This window comes from Schistocerca cancellata, chromosome 4, assembly GCF_023864275.1.
Source record: "Schistocerca cancellata isolate TAMUIC-IGC-003103 chromosome 4, iqSchCanc2.1, whole genome shotgun sequence".
NCBI classification, from domain to species: Eukaryota; Metazoa; Arthropoda; class Insecta; order Orthoptera; family Acrididae; genus Schistocerca; species Schistocerca cancellata.
Genome location: NC_064629.1, coordinates 675,129,213 through 675,146,159, shown reverse-complemented (window position 1 = coordinate 675,146,159; position 16,947 = coordinate 675,129,213). Strand labels below are relative to the sequence as shown.

At 38.0% G+C, this 16,947-nt stretch overlaps 1 protein-coding gene across 1 annotated transcript in view; it reads right to left on the bottom strand.

The window, feature by feature from the left end:
- LOC126184581 (uncharacterized) overlaps positions 1–16,947 on the bottom strand; it is a 55,257-nt gene that overhangs the window by 15,246 nt on the left and 23,064 nt on the right. The window contains exons 3-5 of the mRNA XM_049927013.1: positions 10,805–11,033; positions 2,135–2,215; positions 1,965–2,048 (exon numbers count right to left, since the gene is read on the bottom strand). Of these exons, the coding sequence (XP_049782970.1) occupies positions 1,965–2,048; positions 2,135–2,215; positions 10,805–11,033 (394 nt within the window). The remainder of the gene's footprint in view (positions 1–1,964; positions 2,049–2,134; positions 2,216–10,804; positions 11,034–16,947) is intronic.

Sequence of the window (16,947 nt, the reverse complement as noted above, 5' to 3'; positions counted from 1 at the left end):
ATGTGCATGCCATAAAAGAACAACACGATGACATAAAACACTCCGTAGATCGGCGAAGGGAATCGTGCGAATAGCTGGCCGAAGAAGAGAGACTGCAGCCTTGGCCGCTATATCGGCCGCCTCATTTCCACAGATACCAACGTGTCCTGGGATCCAGAGGAACGCCACAGAGACGCCCCCCAAGTGGAGCAAGCGTAGGCAGTCCTGATTCCGGTGGACCAGAGGGTGGACAGGGTATAGAGCTTGGAGACTGAGGAGAGAGCTGAGAGAATCTGAATAGATAACATATTGTATCCGCTGATGGCGACGGATGTATTGGACAGCCTGGAGAACAGCGTAAAGCTCCACAGTATACACCGAACACTGGTCGGGAAGCCGAAATCGATTTGGGGTGTCGCCAACAATATAGGCACTCCCTACACCAAATGATGTTTTTGAGCCATCAGTGTAAATAAATGTGGCTTCCTTCATTTGTGCACATAGAGCAGAAAATGCCCGACGATAAACAAGTGAAGGGGTTCCATCCTTGGGAAACTGACAAAGGTCACGGAGCAGGCAGGTCCGGGGATGGAGCCAAGGCGGTGCTGTACACCAAGTTGTCAACAAAGTTTTAGGAAAGCGGAAGGAAAGAGAATTGAGCAGTTGACAGAAGCAGACTCCTGGTGGTAGTAGGGAGGAAGGGTGGCCTGCATACCCTAAATCCAAGGAGGCGTCGAAAAAAATGTCATGGGCCGGATTAGCACACATGGAAGACAGATGGCTAGCATAACGACTCAGGACAGCGGCTCCAAGGGTGATGAGCTATTACGAATGACAATGTCTGTAGTTGTCAGTTTGTGGAAGATACTGAAAGTATGTACTTAATCAGTGTTCATGACACTTAAGTTAAGGAAGGTAATGCCATTGTTAAATTAGTGTTTGATTGCGAAGGTGATATTTTGTGTATATTGTTGCTAACTTCCTTCACTGATCTGCTAAATACAGTGATGGTGTAATTTATGTATCTTAGATAGTGTACTACTTTTCTTCACCAGCGGTCTTGTTCTTCAAAGAATTTATTTTTTTGGTGGTCTAGAAATATATATGCTAGTGTGCCACACAGGCAGCTACCAATCTCAAGACCCTCTTTCTGTAAGAATATTTGGCCACTGAAGCTAAAATAGTTGTGGGATAAAATTATGGTTAGTAGTTCCACTAATTCATAATCTCCTGTTTCTTACATTTTTCTATATTTCAAGAGGTTTCTTCCAGGTCAACGGTCATCAACGGGCACATTGCCGTATAGATTAGTTACATCCGAGAAAATAATTTGTTGTCCTGGATTTGTGTGCTCTTAGCTTGGAGCATTGTGGGTTGGTGACTATGTACCTATTATGTTCTTTTTGTGTTAAGAGAAATTCAGATTTCTTTATCACTTTTTATTAAGTGTCTGAATCTGTTTGTGTGGTCTTTATCTATATGTATGATATTTGCCTTAAATGATTCTTGTGTTTTACTTATATACTCAGTTTTCTGCACCAAGAGAATCCTAATATCTTTGCCTGCTTTTAATATTAAGGCATTATGTGCCTTTAGTTTTTGATAGTGTTGTGCAAATAAAGTTCTGTTTCTGGTTACTGTTTTTCTTTTTCGTATTGTCTGTCAAATACGACTCTAGAACTGCCCACACACAGAATGAAACTAGTTAACCAATAAATAGCAACTTTGGTGGAGAGAGAAAAAAAAAAAAAAAACAAAGAGAGAGAGAAAAAAAAACCAAACATGCTGAGAAAAAAAAAAGACAAGACATACTGAAAAGCTTTAGAAAATATTGTTGTTTGGCTGAGGCATCTTATTGAAATGAAAGATGTGTGATTTTGCAGCATTCTAAATAAAAAATGCACACATTTATTCAATAGGCCATAATAAAAATTGAACATAAAAAGTTTCTAATGGAGACAAAAATTAAATTTAAGTAGTACTACCTTCCAATGGCTCTGTCTCCTGTTTCTTGTTTGCTGCAGTAGATTTTGACTGTTTATCTGGAACAACTGGAACAACGGTCTTACCTGAAATGGACAGAAAGTTCTATTCATTAACTGTACACAACTGGAATATTTTGCATGTAAAAGATTTAAATATTAAGAAGCATTACCTTCAAGGGATTCAGTCCCATTTGTTGTTTTCTTATTTGGATCAGCAGGTTTTACTCTTTTGTCTGGAAGTACAATTTTACCTGAAATGAACAGATATTTAAATAATTAATTTTTTTTTACAGAAACTCTGTATATGATTTCAGGCTAGCAGTGCCCCTCTCAAATTTACATCCAATTATCACACAATTAAATTACAAAACTGCACCACACTGTCTCAACAAAGCATTACTGTTGTCCACAACATTCCTGTCCCAAACCTGCATTTGAAGCAAGCTGTGTATAGCTAACAGTTGCCTTCATAACACAATTAAACAAACGGAATAGTTTTCAACATACCTACTATTATTGACGAACTTTATTAATTCTTGGAAACTGCAGTAAAATACAGGATGTCTGATATTATATAAACTCCAAAACTATAAAGGCCTGTGTCCTTTTTTTTTTTTTTTTTTTTTAACAGTCACAGCAGACAAAAATGAACAATTAACAAAAGCACAGTATGCTCATTACAGATTTTCAAATTTTGTTATTTGATCATGAGATTTCGGACAAATTTCACATTTGATGTTCAAGAGTGAGGGATTTACAAAATACACATCTTGATAAGGAACCGAAACACACTAATATGTACAGCATTTGTTGCCATCTTCAATGTGTGAAGATCAAATAGGCCAGGCTGACTTGAAACTGTGGTTGTAAGTAATATCACTTTCAGCTTTCATGCAAAAGTCTTTAACCAGAACTGTTTGTATCACATTATGTGAACTGAACAAAGTGCAAATAGTGAGGGTCATGGGGGCCAAATGTGTGCCACTGATTGGTTGGCTGAGAGGTGGTAGGTAGTGGTGGTGGTTGGGGGTGGGTGGGGGGGGGGGGGGGGGGGACTGAACAAGGTCATCAGTCCCTGTGGATTGGGAAAGTATGGGGAAGGAAGTCAGGCGTGTCCTTTCAAAGGAACCATCCCGGCATTTGCCTGAAGCAATTTAGTAAAATCACGGAAAACCTAAATCAGCAGGGCTAGTTGTGGGTGTGCCACTGATTGGCAGTTGCGTATTATTCACACTGTGAAGGCATTTCAGAATGGACCATACCAAATACCAATCTGTCAGTTCCTAAAAGTTATTCTCCACAGAATAATTCATCTGCATTAAACAAAAAGGAAGGAAGATTACGGTTTAATCCTCCATTAGTTAGTTACAAGGTAACGCAAGTTACACCATAAGCTCTGACGAGACAAAGATACAGAAGGGAGTCAGCAGTGTCCTTTCCAAAGCAACCAATCCACATTTGTCTTAATGATTTAGAAAACCATGGAATATCTGAACCAAAATCCGAATAGATGGACAGGGATTTGGACCCCACTTCTCACAAACAAAAAACCACTGTGATAACCATTGCACCCAGTTCTCCAGCAAAGAACTGTACCACACTCTTTCTTTAGTATTAACAGTTTTGAGCTCCACTGTTCAGACAGTGGGAAGCAATGATTCAGCATCCCTAAAGTTCAGTCAAGTGTAGTTACTGGCTACACTGCATGTCAATGACTGATAATTGATGTTACACACTTTTTGATTGGGTTCCACAGTTATATTCCTTAACCCTCCAGCAGGCGAGTCAACTTTCATGACGCCACTAGTCGCGATGTATCTCGTGGATACATGCGACGATTTTTGTGGTTTTTTGTTTGTTTACAGGTTCTTTTTCTTTTGCTTTTGTTTTAAATTGTTACAGATTTTACAAATACAGAAGTGAACATCAAGCTCATTACACTTCCAAATTAACAGAAATATTTGACATTTTGTAATGGAGAAGTACATGAAATTATTTTAAAAATTGATTTTATTATGGATACAAGTAAATTATTGAACTAATCAAAGCATGTCTCTTTTTACTGATTGCCCACTACAGAAAGACATTGTTCACGAATTATTTTCGTGTGCTTTTGCAAACAAAGATGTGTACCGCATTTTTCACATGTATGCTTGCTGAGACAAGTCTTTTTTGTCTCCCTGTAGCATGACTGGCACCTTTTTCTTTTCTTGTTTTCTGATTCCAAGGATTGTTCAGCATTTTCTTGCTCTTTTCCTTTATATTTGTACTTTACTAGCATTGACTTTATATCATCAGGTTGAGTCATAATAAGAGCTCTTCTTTTGAGATGATCTTGCAGTAGAGTCAGAGCCAAAGTTTTGAGGTACTTGCACCGATCTGAGTATTTATTCTTGTTGCCCAAGAAAATTACTCTTGAGTTGATGCCTGCAATGTTCAACAGGTGGAAAAAAATCACCATAGGCCATCTTCTTGTTGACCTAGCTACATTGTAGATTGCACAGAGTTTGTCAACTACATCAACTCCAGATTTGGTGTCATTATAGTCTAGAATAATTGCTGGTTTTTTCTCTAAACCTTCTGAAACCTCACTTGACGATACATGCATACTCGAAAGGAGGACTACAGTTTTCCCTTTTTTCGGGACATACAACACAAGGGTTTCATTCTTGCTGTAGCCAAATATGCTATCATATTGCTGTCTACTTTTTGGTGCTACGAAATTCGATGGCAGTTCCTTCTTGTTTTTTTTCTAATTGTGCCTACAAACGACAGTCTCCTTTTATGCAGTTCTCTTACTAACTCCAAACTAGTGAACCAGTTATCTGCTGTAATGTTTCTACCTATCCCATATATTGGTTCGGCAAGTCTCAGAACTACTTCTTCGGTGGAGTTGTCATTGTGAAAGGGTCCTTCTGGTTGTAATCCACAATATATTTCCATGTTGTAAGTATAATAAAGCTTGGCATCACATAGGCATAAAATTTTGATGCCATATTTAGATCGTTTGGATGGTATGAACTGGCGAAATCCACACCGGCCTCGAAATGCTGATAGCTGTTCATCAACTGTGACGTTCTGACCGAGGGAGTAATGTGTCTTGCAATTATTCAAACACATGGTGAACATTTCCCTCACGGCTGCTAATTTGTCTGTCTTGCGCCGTTCTTGTCTTGTGGCTCCATCATCAAACCAAACACATCTTATTAGGAACAGGAAACGTTTTTCGGACATGGTCATTCTAAAAATATTCAGACCAAGGTCATCTGCTGTCCAGAAGTCGTGAACATACCGTCGCCCACCACGGAACACACCAGCAAGGTATAAAAAGCCAGGAAAGGCTTTTATTTCGATTGCGTCTGTGTCCTTGCAGTCACTCTCGCGAGCAAAGTTTCCTTTTAGATCAACTATATGCCTGTTAGTGTTGACCACAATTAGATATAGGATACCATTGCTGATGAATAGGCTCCAGCAGTCAATTTCAGTTACCATTTTCTTTGCGTCGCCAACTACCCCAGGCAGTTTGGTTAATATATTATGACGCCGTGTCTGTATTGCTTTCCAAGGCACTTTCCTCCATTTAGTTCCACCCTTACCTAAAACAAAAAAATAAGTACATTACACCATTATTAGATATTGTTATTATTAAATCTGAAAACATATGTATTGTCTTTTCTACTCACCAAAATAGTAATGTTCATCAGTTTCCTGCGCTTCATTATTTTCCTCTTCATCAAATTCATGATCTGTGCCTGAGTCTACAGATCGTGTTTCGAGTATATCTTTGGTTTCTGAATCAGTTTCTGCCAGATCATCATCATCTTCAATGGATACCTCGTTGTTGAGAAGAAGGCAATGTACTTCTTCCAAATCCTTAGGATTTTCTAGATCATATCGTTTACTCATTTTTAAAGAGAGTACACGTCGCTACAACGAAATGTTGCTTCATTTAGAAGAAAACAACGCAACTGGCAACTTGTGTACGCTGCAAACAATGCAACAGGTGCAGTCATTAGCGGCGACAAAGCGTTACCCGAGTAGGCGCGCTGTATCTGAGAGATACAGGCAGAACACGTTCCCACACCTGATTCATTTATGACCTTGTCAGTATCGGGATATGACCGAAATTCCTGTGAAGCAATAAGATAGGTATGACACAAGATGTCGTGGGCCAGCAAACCGTTACCACTGTTCATTGCGGTAATATTAGAGAAAAAGTAGGTCATGTATCTCACAGACACATTCGCGACTGTTAACAATGGTTAGATTTCACTGCAGGAACCAAATGGTGTCATTGAACACTGCGTACCCACAGCTTTATGAAGGTGCCATTATGCTAGGAGATTAGTCCTGTTTATTATTCACCAGAAACGAGCATTCAGTGTCTATAGCAAAATTTACACTAGTTTGCACATTTATGGACAATGGTGCTCTTCATTAATTTTGTTTTAGAATGCTAATGTTTGGACACAAATTTGAACTTCACTACTCCTGAATAAGAGTCAAGGGACTTAACTGATTTGCCACCTTATTGAGTAAGAGCCTTATAAGAACAGCACCATTCACATTCTATGTGAGCTCAGTGATTATTAGCTGGCCGAAGTGGCCGAGCGGTTCTAGTCGCTACAGTCTGGAACCGTGCGACCACTACGGTCCTTAGGTTAGTTAGGTTTAAGTAGTTCTAAGTTCTAGGGGACTGATGACCTCAGAAGTTAAGTCCCATAGTGCTCAGAGCCATTTTTTTCAGTGATTATTAACAGCATCACACATACTTTGTGCACTGTTTGCTGCTATTTACACTGATATTCCAAATGAATATTATTTTAGTATAGAAAAGTACAGCCACAAACAAATTTATCACTTGGGAACTGTGTGCACATATTTCACTTGGCTGTACGTATGGTACAGGTGTACAGAAAGTCAATTCATAAGAATTTTTAATCTGTTCACCTTCAACTACGAGCACCATTGTCTTACTAAAAAATCAATGCAAAAACCACCCACAGCACAGCACACCTTACAAAAGCTATTCAAACGGAATACTTACAAACAGCTGCAAGTATCTAGAGCAATCAGAGAGACAATATCCACAAAAACATTTGTGAAACTACAAGGGTTATTTGGAAAGTAAGGGACTGATGACAGTAGCAGTCTGGTCCCTTTAATCCCCCAAACCAACCAACCGACCACAAACCGACCAACCAACCGGAAAGTAAGGAACAATCGGTGGCAAAATGGAAACCACAGTGAAAATCTGATGAAGTTTTGCACAGGTGTGTTGGACAGTGTCTCTAGTATGCCCATCGATTGCGTTATGTCATTCTTTTTAGTTCTGAGCACACAGGGAGCACATAAAGATACCTAGGACAATAGTGTCTCCCGCCAAGTACAAGGGCCTGGTGAGAAATTTTGCCTGAAGCTATGCAGCCAACACTACATAACTGTCAAAAGTGTTTTCTTCTTCAAGACAATTCTCAGCCGCATTCTGGAGGGGCAATGAAGACGATCCGGCATCGTCTTCAATTGGAAATGTTTGATTACCCACAATACAGCCTGTAATTGTCTCCCTCTGAGTTTCATCTCTGCTGACATGAACTGCTGGCTATGAAGACAACATTTTGGCACAGACAACGAGCTGTAGGCCAATGTAGAGAATTGGCGGAAAGCACTGGTGGCTGCCTTCTATAACGAGGGTATTGGAAAGTTGGTACAACGCTACGACAAACACCTAAGTCGGATCGGCGACTATAGAGATAAGTAGCTGGAAGTTGTAGATAACTGTTGCAAATAAAACCATTTTGATTTTCAGTGTGGTTTCCATTTCACGACCTGTCATTCCTTCCTTTCCGAATAGTCCTCATGTATAGTTTGTACTTCTGTATTGTGGTGGAAAGTTAAAAATGTTGCCTTTTACACATTCTTATAGTCTCACAATTTTCAACACGTTTAGTAGCTGCCAGGCTGGAAGATGTGAGAATAAATTTATGTCAGGGTAGTGAGCAATGGTCTGAGCTCTTTGATTTTGAATGTTTGTTATTTATAGCAACAAAAGGAGGAACAATTAGGATATTTCCACACATGACAGGATGATTTTTTTCTGAAGCACGATTTTCAATTATGTAGGAAAAAATCATTTAGGTGCTACACTCTGTGGTTGACAGAGTTGAGAGCAAATCACTCTTTCAGGATGGCAGTATGCCAGTCAAATGACCAGTTTAAGCAGCCAAAGTTTATTCTCTCTCATTTCCAGCCACTCTCACATATTAATGATGACCTGGAACAAATAGAAGATTATTTCATTGTAAAAATACAGCAACCAGCCACTTTTTAATGCGTTTTATTTATGCCAATATGCATTTCGGGTTTGCACCCATCTTCAGCTGGCAAATTACATGGATCTTCAGTTACTACAGTAGTACAATCTCGACAGCAGTTTGGATGCTGCAGCAGACATTCTTCTCTCCTTGTTTTTTCTTGGCTTTTCTTCTTTCTTGCAACAACACAAACACTTTTTACCACGTATTTTACACAGGCGCACTGCGTTATCCGCCATGTTGTCGACAATTTCGTTCAGGCCATTTCTTTTTTATGTGATGGCCTTTGCTATCACTACTTTCTCACTTGCAAAGGAAACAATTGTATTCTGTGCAGCCTTGTTGAATTCCCAGTAACAATGAAATTATTTTGAAATCACTTATGCTCACTGTATTTAATTAATTTGAGAATATCTTCTAAAGTTTCATAACTTTCTTTGGCCAAACTGGCATTGACCACTCCTGTGGTTCGTTTCTGAACATGAGTGCTTTCATTAAGCATGCAACAATGTTACAAAATGTCACTGGCTTGCGAAGTAGAAAATAAAAATACCTTCTCTGTGTCTAAATTTGATGATGTTGGTAGTGAGATGGAGAAGATTATATTCCTGTAACCTTAAATCAACCAGTTCTGTCTTTTGTTTACTTAGCCCTGTATCACACACTAAAAATCTGCCTGCATTTATAAGTGTAGTGCTGAACCTCTACAACTGTCCTGGTACAGTGGATCATATATTGCAGGAGATGTTATCATTTCTTCATTGCCATCAAATTCACTGTCACTATTGATTTCTTCATTTGTTTGCCTTTAAGTGCCTGAAAGACTTTTAGAGTGTGGCACTGGCCTTAGTGTGGAAGGTAGGTCCGGATACACAACCTGTTAGGTATATAAACTGATAGTAAATTATGCTATGCAGAAAAGCTCTGCAGTAAATTGGCATGACGTTTATATCTCCTTAGGAAATTTAAGGATTGTGTGAGTAAAGAGCTCATGCTTACGGTATACTATATCTTTTTTCATACATACTTGCACTATGGAATATTTCTTTGATGAAACTCTGTTGGAGCAAAAGAGGTTTTTGTCTGATGGAAAAAATCTATTGGATGTATTTTAGGTTCAAGCAATTAAACTTCTCACAGACAGTACTTTAGTGAGTATAAAGTATTTAGTCCCCTAAAGTACTTACACATGCCCAACAGAATGTCCACATTTATATATGTTAACTTTTGTATAATTATGTATACACTGATGATGCCTTATAATACAACACAAAAGTTGTTTACGGGCAAATAAATAAATAAATAAATAAATAAATAAATTCAATTCAATTCCTTCCTTGCAAATCCATGAATATTCGACACAGAAAAAAACCACCTGAGATATGGTCTTCTGGTTCTCTTCATACCATAAGTGTAGGAAATAACAAAGCTTTTTCTTTCCCTTTCTACCAGTTTATTAATTTACAACAACAAGTTGAGAAACATTTATGTGGGGCCATTATTTTCCCTAATTTCCAACGGCTATTCCAAAATGATGTTTGACAGCCTTCTTTATGAAGGGTGAAATTCTCTCTGTTTATATTTCTTGCAAATGCAAATTCCCCACAGATATAACAAATTGTCGCAACTATATCAACAGCAGTGCTGACAAGGTATTTCTAGAGAAATCAAAAATATATCAGTACACACTTTAAGTAATACTATACAAAGACATTTGTATTTACTCCCTTCCTCCTCGGTAACTTCTTGCATAAAAACCAAAAATCACTTTAAACACAGTAACCCTTGAGACCAACAGTGACTATGAGTTTAGGTTTGATGGAATACATGTTTATAACGGTACACAAACGAGAAATGAGTACCAACATCTGAATATCGAAACATTTGTCATAAATGCAGAATTAATATTGCCAACTATTATTTACAATTTTTCTCTCTTTTAGTCACAAATAATGGCTTTTTTATGACAGAAATGTTCGAATTACTGGAAATCTATCCCCAATAACGAAATTTTTATTTCAGGTCTGACTTTCTCATTAAACATTCATACAGAATCACAATCTTTTATCCCAGAACTAGAACCCTTGTAGAACAATGTAATCAACCCAAATGTAAATTGAATAAGACAGGACCACCTGGCAATGGCTACCACTTGCTTTCTACTAAATAAAGAGTGGTCCAACCACTTGTTGGAGGGCCATCTATTGGTTACCCTTGTAAATTAAAATATTCTTGTGTCTACTTATATTTCATCTAATATCGACAACAAGCCATACGTGAGATGTTAAGCCCTAGTCTTCCTCCTTTTGCTTCACAAACACAAGCTGGAACTGAACACTCAGTTCTTTTTTATTAATGTCATAATACGAAAATAAACATCATGTGCTACTGAACAGATTGAGAGACACCAAAGAGGTCAAAACGGAACAAAATGTCAGTACAATCACAGTACATTTTGATTTTAAATATCTGAGCGTATTTTCCAAACTCATAACTGCATATTACAGTAGGAAACTACGTAATTACCTGCTATTTTTGGTTGAAATTGCTCTAATTCTTCATTAGGATCAACCATTTCTTCAAGATTATCGGTTGAATCCAGCTGGACAAAAATTTCTGGTCCCTCAAGCAAATTGAATGAAGGTGGTGTTAGATGGCCTAAATTATATTCCAAATCATTTGCAACAAACACACTCTTCAAGTGGGCTCTGCTTAGTTTGGTGCTCTTGGTCTGACGCATGTAAATAGTACTTTTCTGTCCAAAAATAAAAATGAATGATCAGCATGGAGATTTAGCAAATGTACTTTACTATACTAATACCAAAGGTTTAGAATCTAGTTATTTTGACATAAACATTGACAATCATATTTTAAACATCAATTAAGAAAATCAAAACAGAAAAAAAACACAATTTAAGTCAGTAAAGACATTCAAAAGTGAGCTGCATTGACAATCGTAGAGTTAGTTACCTCGAGCAGATACCTCAGTGAACATTGAGAAGGGAATTGCATGCAGCTGACATTTGGAGCTGAGTACCTTACAAAACACTATTGCTCACAGAATCACATGAAGGAGGATGTATTCAGTGGGCCAAACAACACAGAAACTGGACAGTCGCAGACTGAGGGACTGTAGAGCAGTCTAATGAGTACTGATTTTGCCTCTTTTCAAATGATGCAAGACACTGAGTGCATCAATGGCCCAATGAGGCATTTGGTCTGCAGTATGAGGGTGAGTCAAATGAAAACTTTAAATTTGTAATAACAAATCGAAATTTCGCGCTGTTATCCTGTAAGTTGATAAGCGTGCTACAAACAGAATGCAGAATGGCCTGTAGATGGCAGCATAGTGCAGATGCACACATACCATAACAGTATCAGTATAAAGATGGCCACCCCAATTGCGACTTGCACCAGGGAAGAACAGCGTTCTGTTATTCGGTTTTTGCGTAGTGAAGGTGTGAAACCTATTGAAATTCATTGACAAATGAAAGTTCAGCACGGTGATGCATGTTTGTCACAGCAGCAAGTTTACGAGCGGAGTAGGAAGTTCGCAAATGGTGTGACTTCAGTGGAAGATGCTCCTCGTCCAGGTCAGGTACAATGAGTTGTGACTCCAAAGAACATTGCAGCAGTTGAAGCCATAGTGAAGGAAAACTGCCAGGTGACATTGAATGACATTGCAGCATGTTTACAGATTAGTCATGGGTCAGCACACCAAATTGTGCATGATGTACTCGGTTTCACAAAGTGTCTGCAAGATGGGTGCCATGGCAACTGACTCCTGAAATGAGAGAATGAGGTGTTGATGGTTGTGAAGAATTTCTTCGGCACTTTGAACGAGAAGGTGATGGCTTCCTTGCAAGAATCGTTACTGGGTACGAAACCTGGGTTCACTTCCAACAACCAGAAACGAAGAGAGCGAGCAAGGAGTGGCACCACTCCTCATCACCAAATCTCCTAAAAATCATCTGCGGCCTGCAATCAAATCAAAATGACATGGATTGCTGTCAACAGGTGTCCTTTTGCAACATGACAATTCAAGGTGGCCCCACACTGCCCGTACAAGAGTTGCAACAATCACAGACCTGCATTTTGAGTGTCTTCCTTATCCACCATACTCACCACACCTTGCCCCAAGTGATTTCCATATGTTTGGATGGCTCAAGGACGCAATGGGAAGAAAGAAGTTCCGTTCTGATAAAGAGGTACGCCACACAGTGCACAACTGGTTGCGCGGACTACCGAAAGAATTTTTTTTCTGAAGGTATTTATGCACTTTGTAAGTGCTGGAGAACTTGCATTGAGCGTCGGGGAAATTATCTTGAAAAGTGATACAGCTTTGTACCACTTCTGCAAAATAAATAATATTAAAAAAATATCTAAGGTTTTCATTTGACCCACCCTCGTATATGGAGGATTTAGTCGGAGGTAGTTCTATGAAGTTTTAGGTCTGTTGTTTGTACTGCAATTTTGGTAAAAAGATTTTGGTTACAGTGAACATGGGGTTGGGTTGGGTTGTTTGGGGGAAGAGGCCAAACAGTAAGGTCATCGGTCTCATCAGATTAGGGAAGGGTGGGGAAGGAAGTTGGCCATGCCCTTTCAAAGGAGCCATCCCGGCATTCGCCTGAGCAATTTAGGTAAATCATGGAAAACCTAAATCAGGATGGTCGGACGCGGGATTGAACAGCTGTCCTCCCAAATGCGAGTCCAGTGTGCTAACCATTGCGCCACCTCACTCGGTCAGTGGACATGGATCAGGATATTTATTTTAACATAATCACTGATCAGGTGGTGCCATTCCTTCCACGTAATCATGATGAAATCATGATGAATACGTTGTGGACAACAACCGTATTCACAGCCCTGCACAATTAAGTTCCTATTCTGACAAGCACTCATAAACCTTATCGCACCTCAACTTGCTCACTAAATCACCTGATCTCACTCCCATAGAAAATAGATCTAGAACTATCTGGAACACAGGTTGAAATGTAACAATCAATATCCCCACTAGAGGCAGTGTTACACAGTGTTGTGTGTCATGTCACCTATAAGTGACCCCTCCCTTTTCATCCTTTTTTTTTTTTTTTCCTTCAGTATGTCATACTGAATGTGAGAGCTTGGGGTTACTTCTTTGCTATAGACAATGCTGCTATAAGTAGCAGAGGTGGTTATAGTACTTCAGTAAACTATATCCTCCCGTATCTTGCCTATATTCTCTTGAAGTGGAAGGGAGTGACGACTTGCACGTGATGAAATAGTATGTTGTTTATCTGTCACTGATTAAACTACAGAACACAGTGATGTGATGAAAATACTAATCTTAAGAGGTGCAGTTGCACACTAGGATGTAGTAAATAAAGCAGGACATAACACCATCGGGCATATCCTGCTGTAATATACTTAGGCAATACAGGCAACTGGAAGTTTTAGAGAAATGGTGAGAAAGACAGACAGACAGACAGACAGACAGAGAGGTACCCACCAATTGAACATGCTTTAACCTTTTTCTCAGCATTTTAGACAACAAAATTTTAAACCTCGTCCAACTTTATGCCACTGAGATATGAAATAGAAGCCCAACCATCACTTAACACAGTGGAAGCCTTTGTCAAAATATAATAGAATATTAAACTCATTTTAAAATATGCATGAGACCACTACCACCGAGTGCTCTAGCCATAGAATGCAATTGAGTAATATTACACCCGAGAAAGAGTCACTGCTACTAAACAGTATATATGGGACATGACATGGTACACTGCAATAGGATAGAGCTTTTTAACAACTGTTTACTGTTCATCAGTACCAGTCCCTATTGCAACATGAGTCTGCTTCATCAAGACTGTGAGATTTTATCCATGATGGCTTGAGGAACCTTTCGACCATTTAGGACTACAACTATGAGGTAAACAATGCATTCAGACAAAGTTTCATCAAATGAAACATGTATCTGTAATTAGCTTTGCACTGAAGCCCACCTTAATATTGAAGTGTACAATTATTGTGCAAAGTTGTCTTGTGAGTCTTGACCTGAAAGGCTGAGAAAAGAAGAAAGATCATGTGTAATGCTGCATTAATAAGGTCATTGGAGGCAGAGCCCAACTTCAGATTAGAGAAGTTGGGGAAAGAAATCTGCTGCATCTTTTTCAAAGAAACTACGCCACCATTTCTGCTGTTAAGACAGCAAAACCTTGTAACAAAAAAATTATCAATTTTTAGTTACATGACTCCATATCTTTAGAAATGTCTCCTGCAGAAGATGAGAAATCCCATATCTCAATACAGGTATGCTGAGGTCTTTTATAGCAAAGTATCAAAACCTCATATCTTGCAACATTGATACTTTAACGTATCTCAGAAGATTGTTTCTGCCTCGAAATTTACTGCACTTATTTCACCATTGTGCGAATGTAATACTCATTTATGGTTTGTTGGCGAGATTTATGACATTCTTTTTGTGCAATTTAAGAGTGTTACATTGTAGCGATGAACACACATTAAGTTATTAACTGTTCTAGTGCTTAGTTGTATACAGAAGATTAAACAGGCCATCCAAAAACATTGCAAACATAAATAATGAAGTACGTTGTCCTCAATATGAAAACAATCAAGTGTAGGTGTATTATAAAACAAAAATGTTAGCTTAGTTTTGGATTATGTTATTCTCTCTCCATCTTATTGTACCAAACCCTAACTTACTTTCTATAGATACTCTCAGTGCATGTAGAAAATAACACATGTTACAGGCTTACAGTATTTCTAGATTGGTCTAGAAGTGCCCAGTATATAAATTTTACATATGATCAGTGAATTTTCTGGAGATTTCTCTTGATATTGCAGGGAAGTCAAACACATGTAAGAAAGTATGAATCTAGGAGAATTATAATACTGAAAATGACCCTAACAATTATCTGACATTCCAAGTGTACCACCAGTATCATTCTGAACAGTAAATGAACCTCCAGCACCTACTAACTTAAATGTAAATAATCTAGAAGGCAGTGATTTTACAGATTCAAGTACAAGTTATGAGCCTACTATAACAGATGAATCTGAAGGCTCAGAAGTAGATGATCTAATCTCAACATAAAAACAGAGGAAGAAAGTTGGTCCCAAAAAGTATAAAAAAAGAATAAGACTTCAGAAACCATGAAATATAAAAAATTACAATTTTCAGTCAGTTGTAGCTGTTATGAATGAAGTGGTGTTAGGTATTCAAAATCAAAGGGAAAGCCATGCTAAAAATTTAAACTTCCTGAATAATGTTGTGGAGCAAGAACCCATGAATAAAAGGAATGAAATAACACGAAAGAATACTAACAAAGATATAGCATATTCTTCTGTATGGAAAAGAAATGAATCTAAAATTTCTAGGATGAAAGACAAAGATTAATAAAGTACTGATGGTACAAAAAAAGGAGAACAAATTGGTAAACAAGAGAACCTAAGAAAATGGATCGATACTCATCAAAATTCTATTGAAAATAAAATAAAGATGGAATGTTTTCCTCAATATTTCGTACATTCTGGCCAATTATGAAATGGGTTAAACAGATTAAAAGAGGATAATTATTTTAAAATACGAAGTGAACTGAATGAAGAAAGTAATACACTGAAAGAAAATGTTAATAAATTTTTACATAAAATTCCTAAGTTGGCATCAAATTATCGATGAGCATCTTTCTGCAAGCTTTATTTGAAGCCACATTTGGTAATTCATACACAGTGTTTGTAAGTGATTGCATTAGCAATAATAATGGACCAGCTGTTAGAAAATATTAATTTTTAAAAGAAATACAGGAATTTAACACTGCTTTAGTCTGTTGAAAGAAAGACAAATGGGATATCTGTCTTTCTAACCAGTTACATTATATTTCAGGGAGTCAGTACAATGCTCGCAGATGAAGAAAAAGAAGGCAAGACAGGAGACATCAAATGATAACAAGGCAACAGAAGCAGGAAAGTGTTATGTATATACCATGGATGTACAAGCAGCACAGTTAATGTCTGCAACCCAGGCCAGTTGTCTTTAAATTTAAAGAGAAGCTGGTGTGTCACAATTTCACTGTTTATAATTTAGAGGTGTTTCAGTTATATGTTTTATTTGCCATAAATAATGAAGATGGCTAATGTGTTTTCAGCTTTCATTACAGATTTTTTAGGCACAGAAATAAAAGAATGAAAGAAAAGTAAAACTAAAGTATTATATAGTGATTAGCGTTAAGCTTAGAACTGAAATGCCCTTCTTTGAAATGTGTTGCAGAATTACAGCTTAGCAAGCGGTACAATCATCATTCAGAACTATTTACTCAAAGGACACATACAAGTGGAATGTGGCTGTGTGCATTCCACAAATCAATACAGAAAGAGGAACATTGTCTATATTTCCAACTAATTATGCAGATGTGTTAGAAGAAGCAAGGTGTGATAAACAGGGCCAGCACAGACTATAATGTGTATATCATGACTTTTTAAAAAACATCTTTGAAGTTCCATACCATAATCGAATTTGTCCAAGGAGTAAAGTAAGACATTCAAGTGTTGCAGACATATCGGCTCTGAGGTATAATCCACCTGTGGGTATTGGATATAAATTGGATTTTGAAGAGGGTTAGAAATTACTTACAAGATGCTCCAATACAGTCATCAGGGATATAAAAACT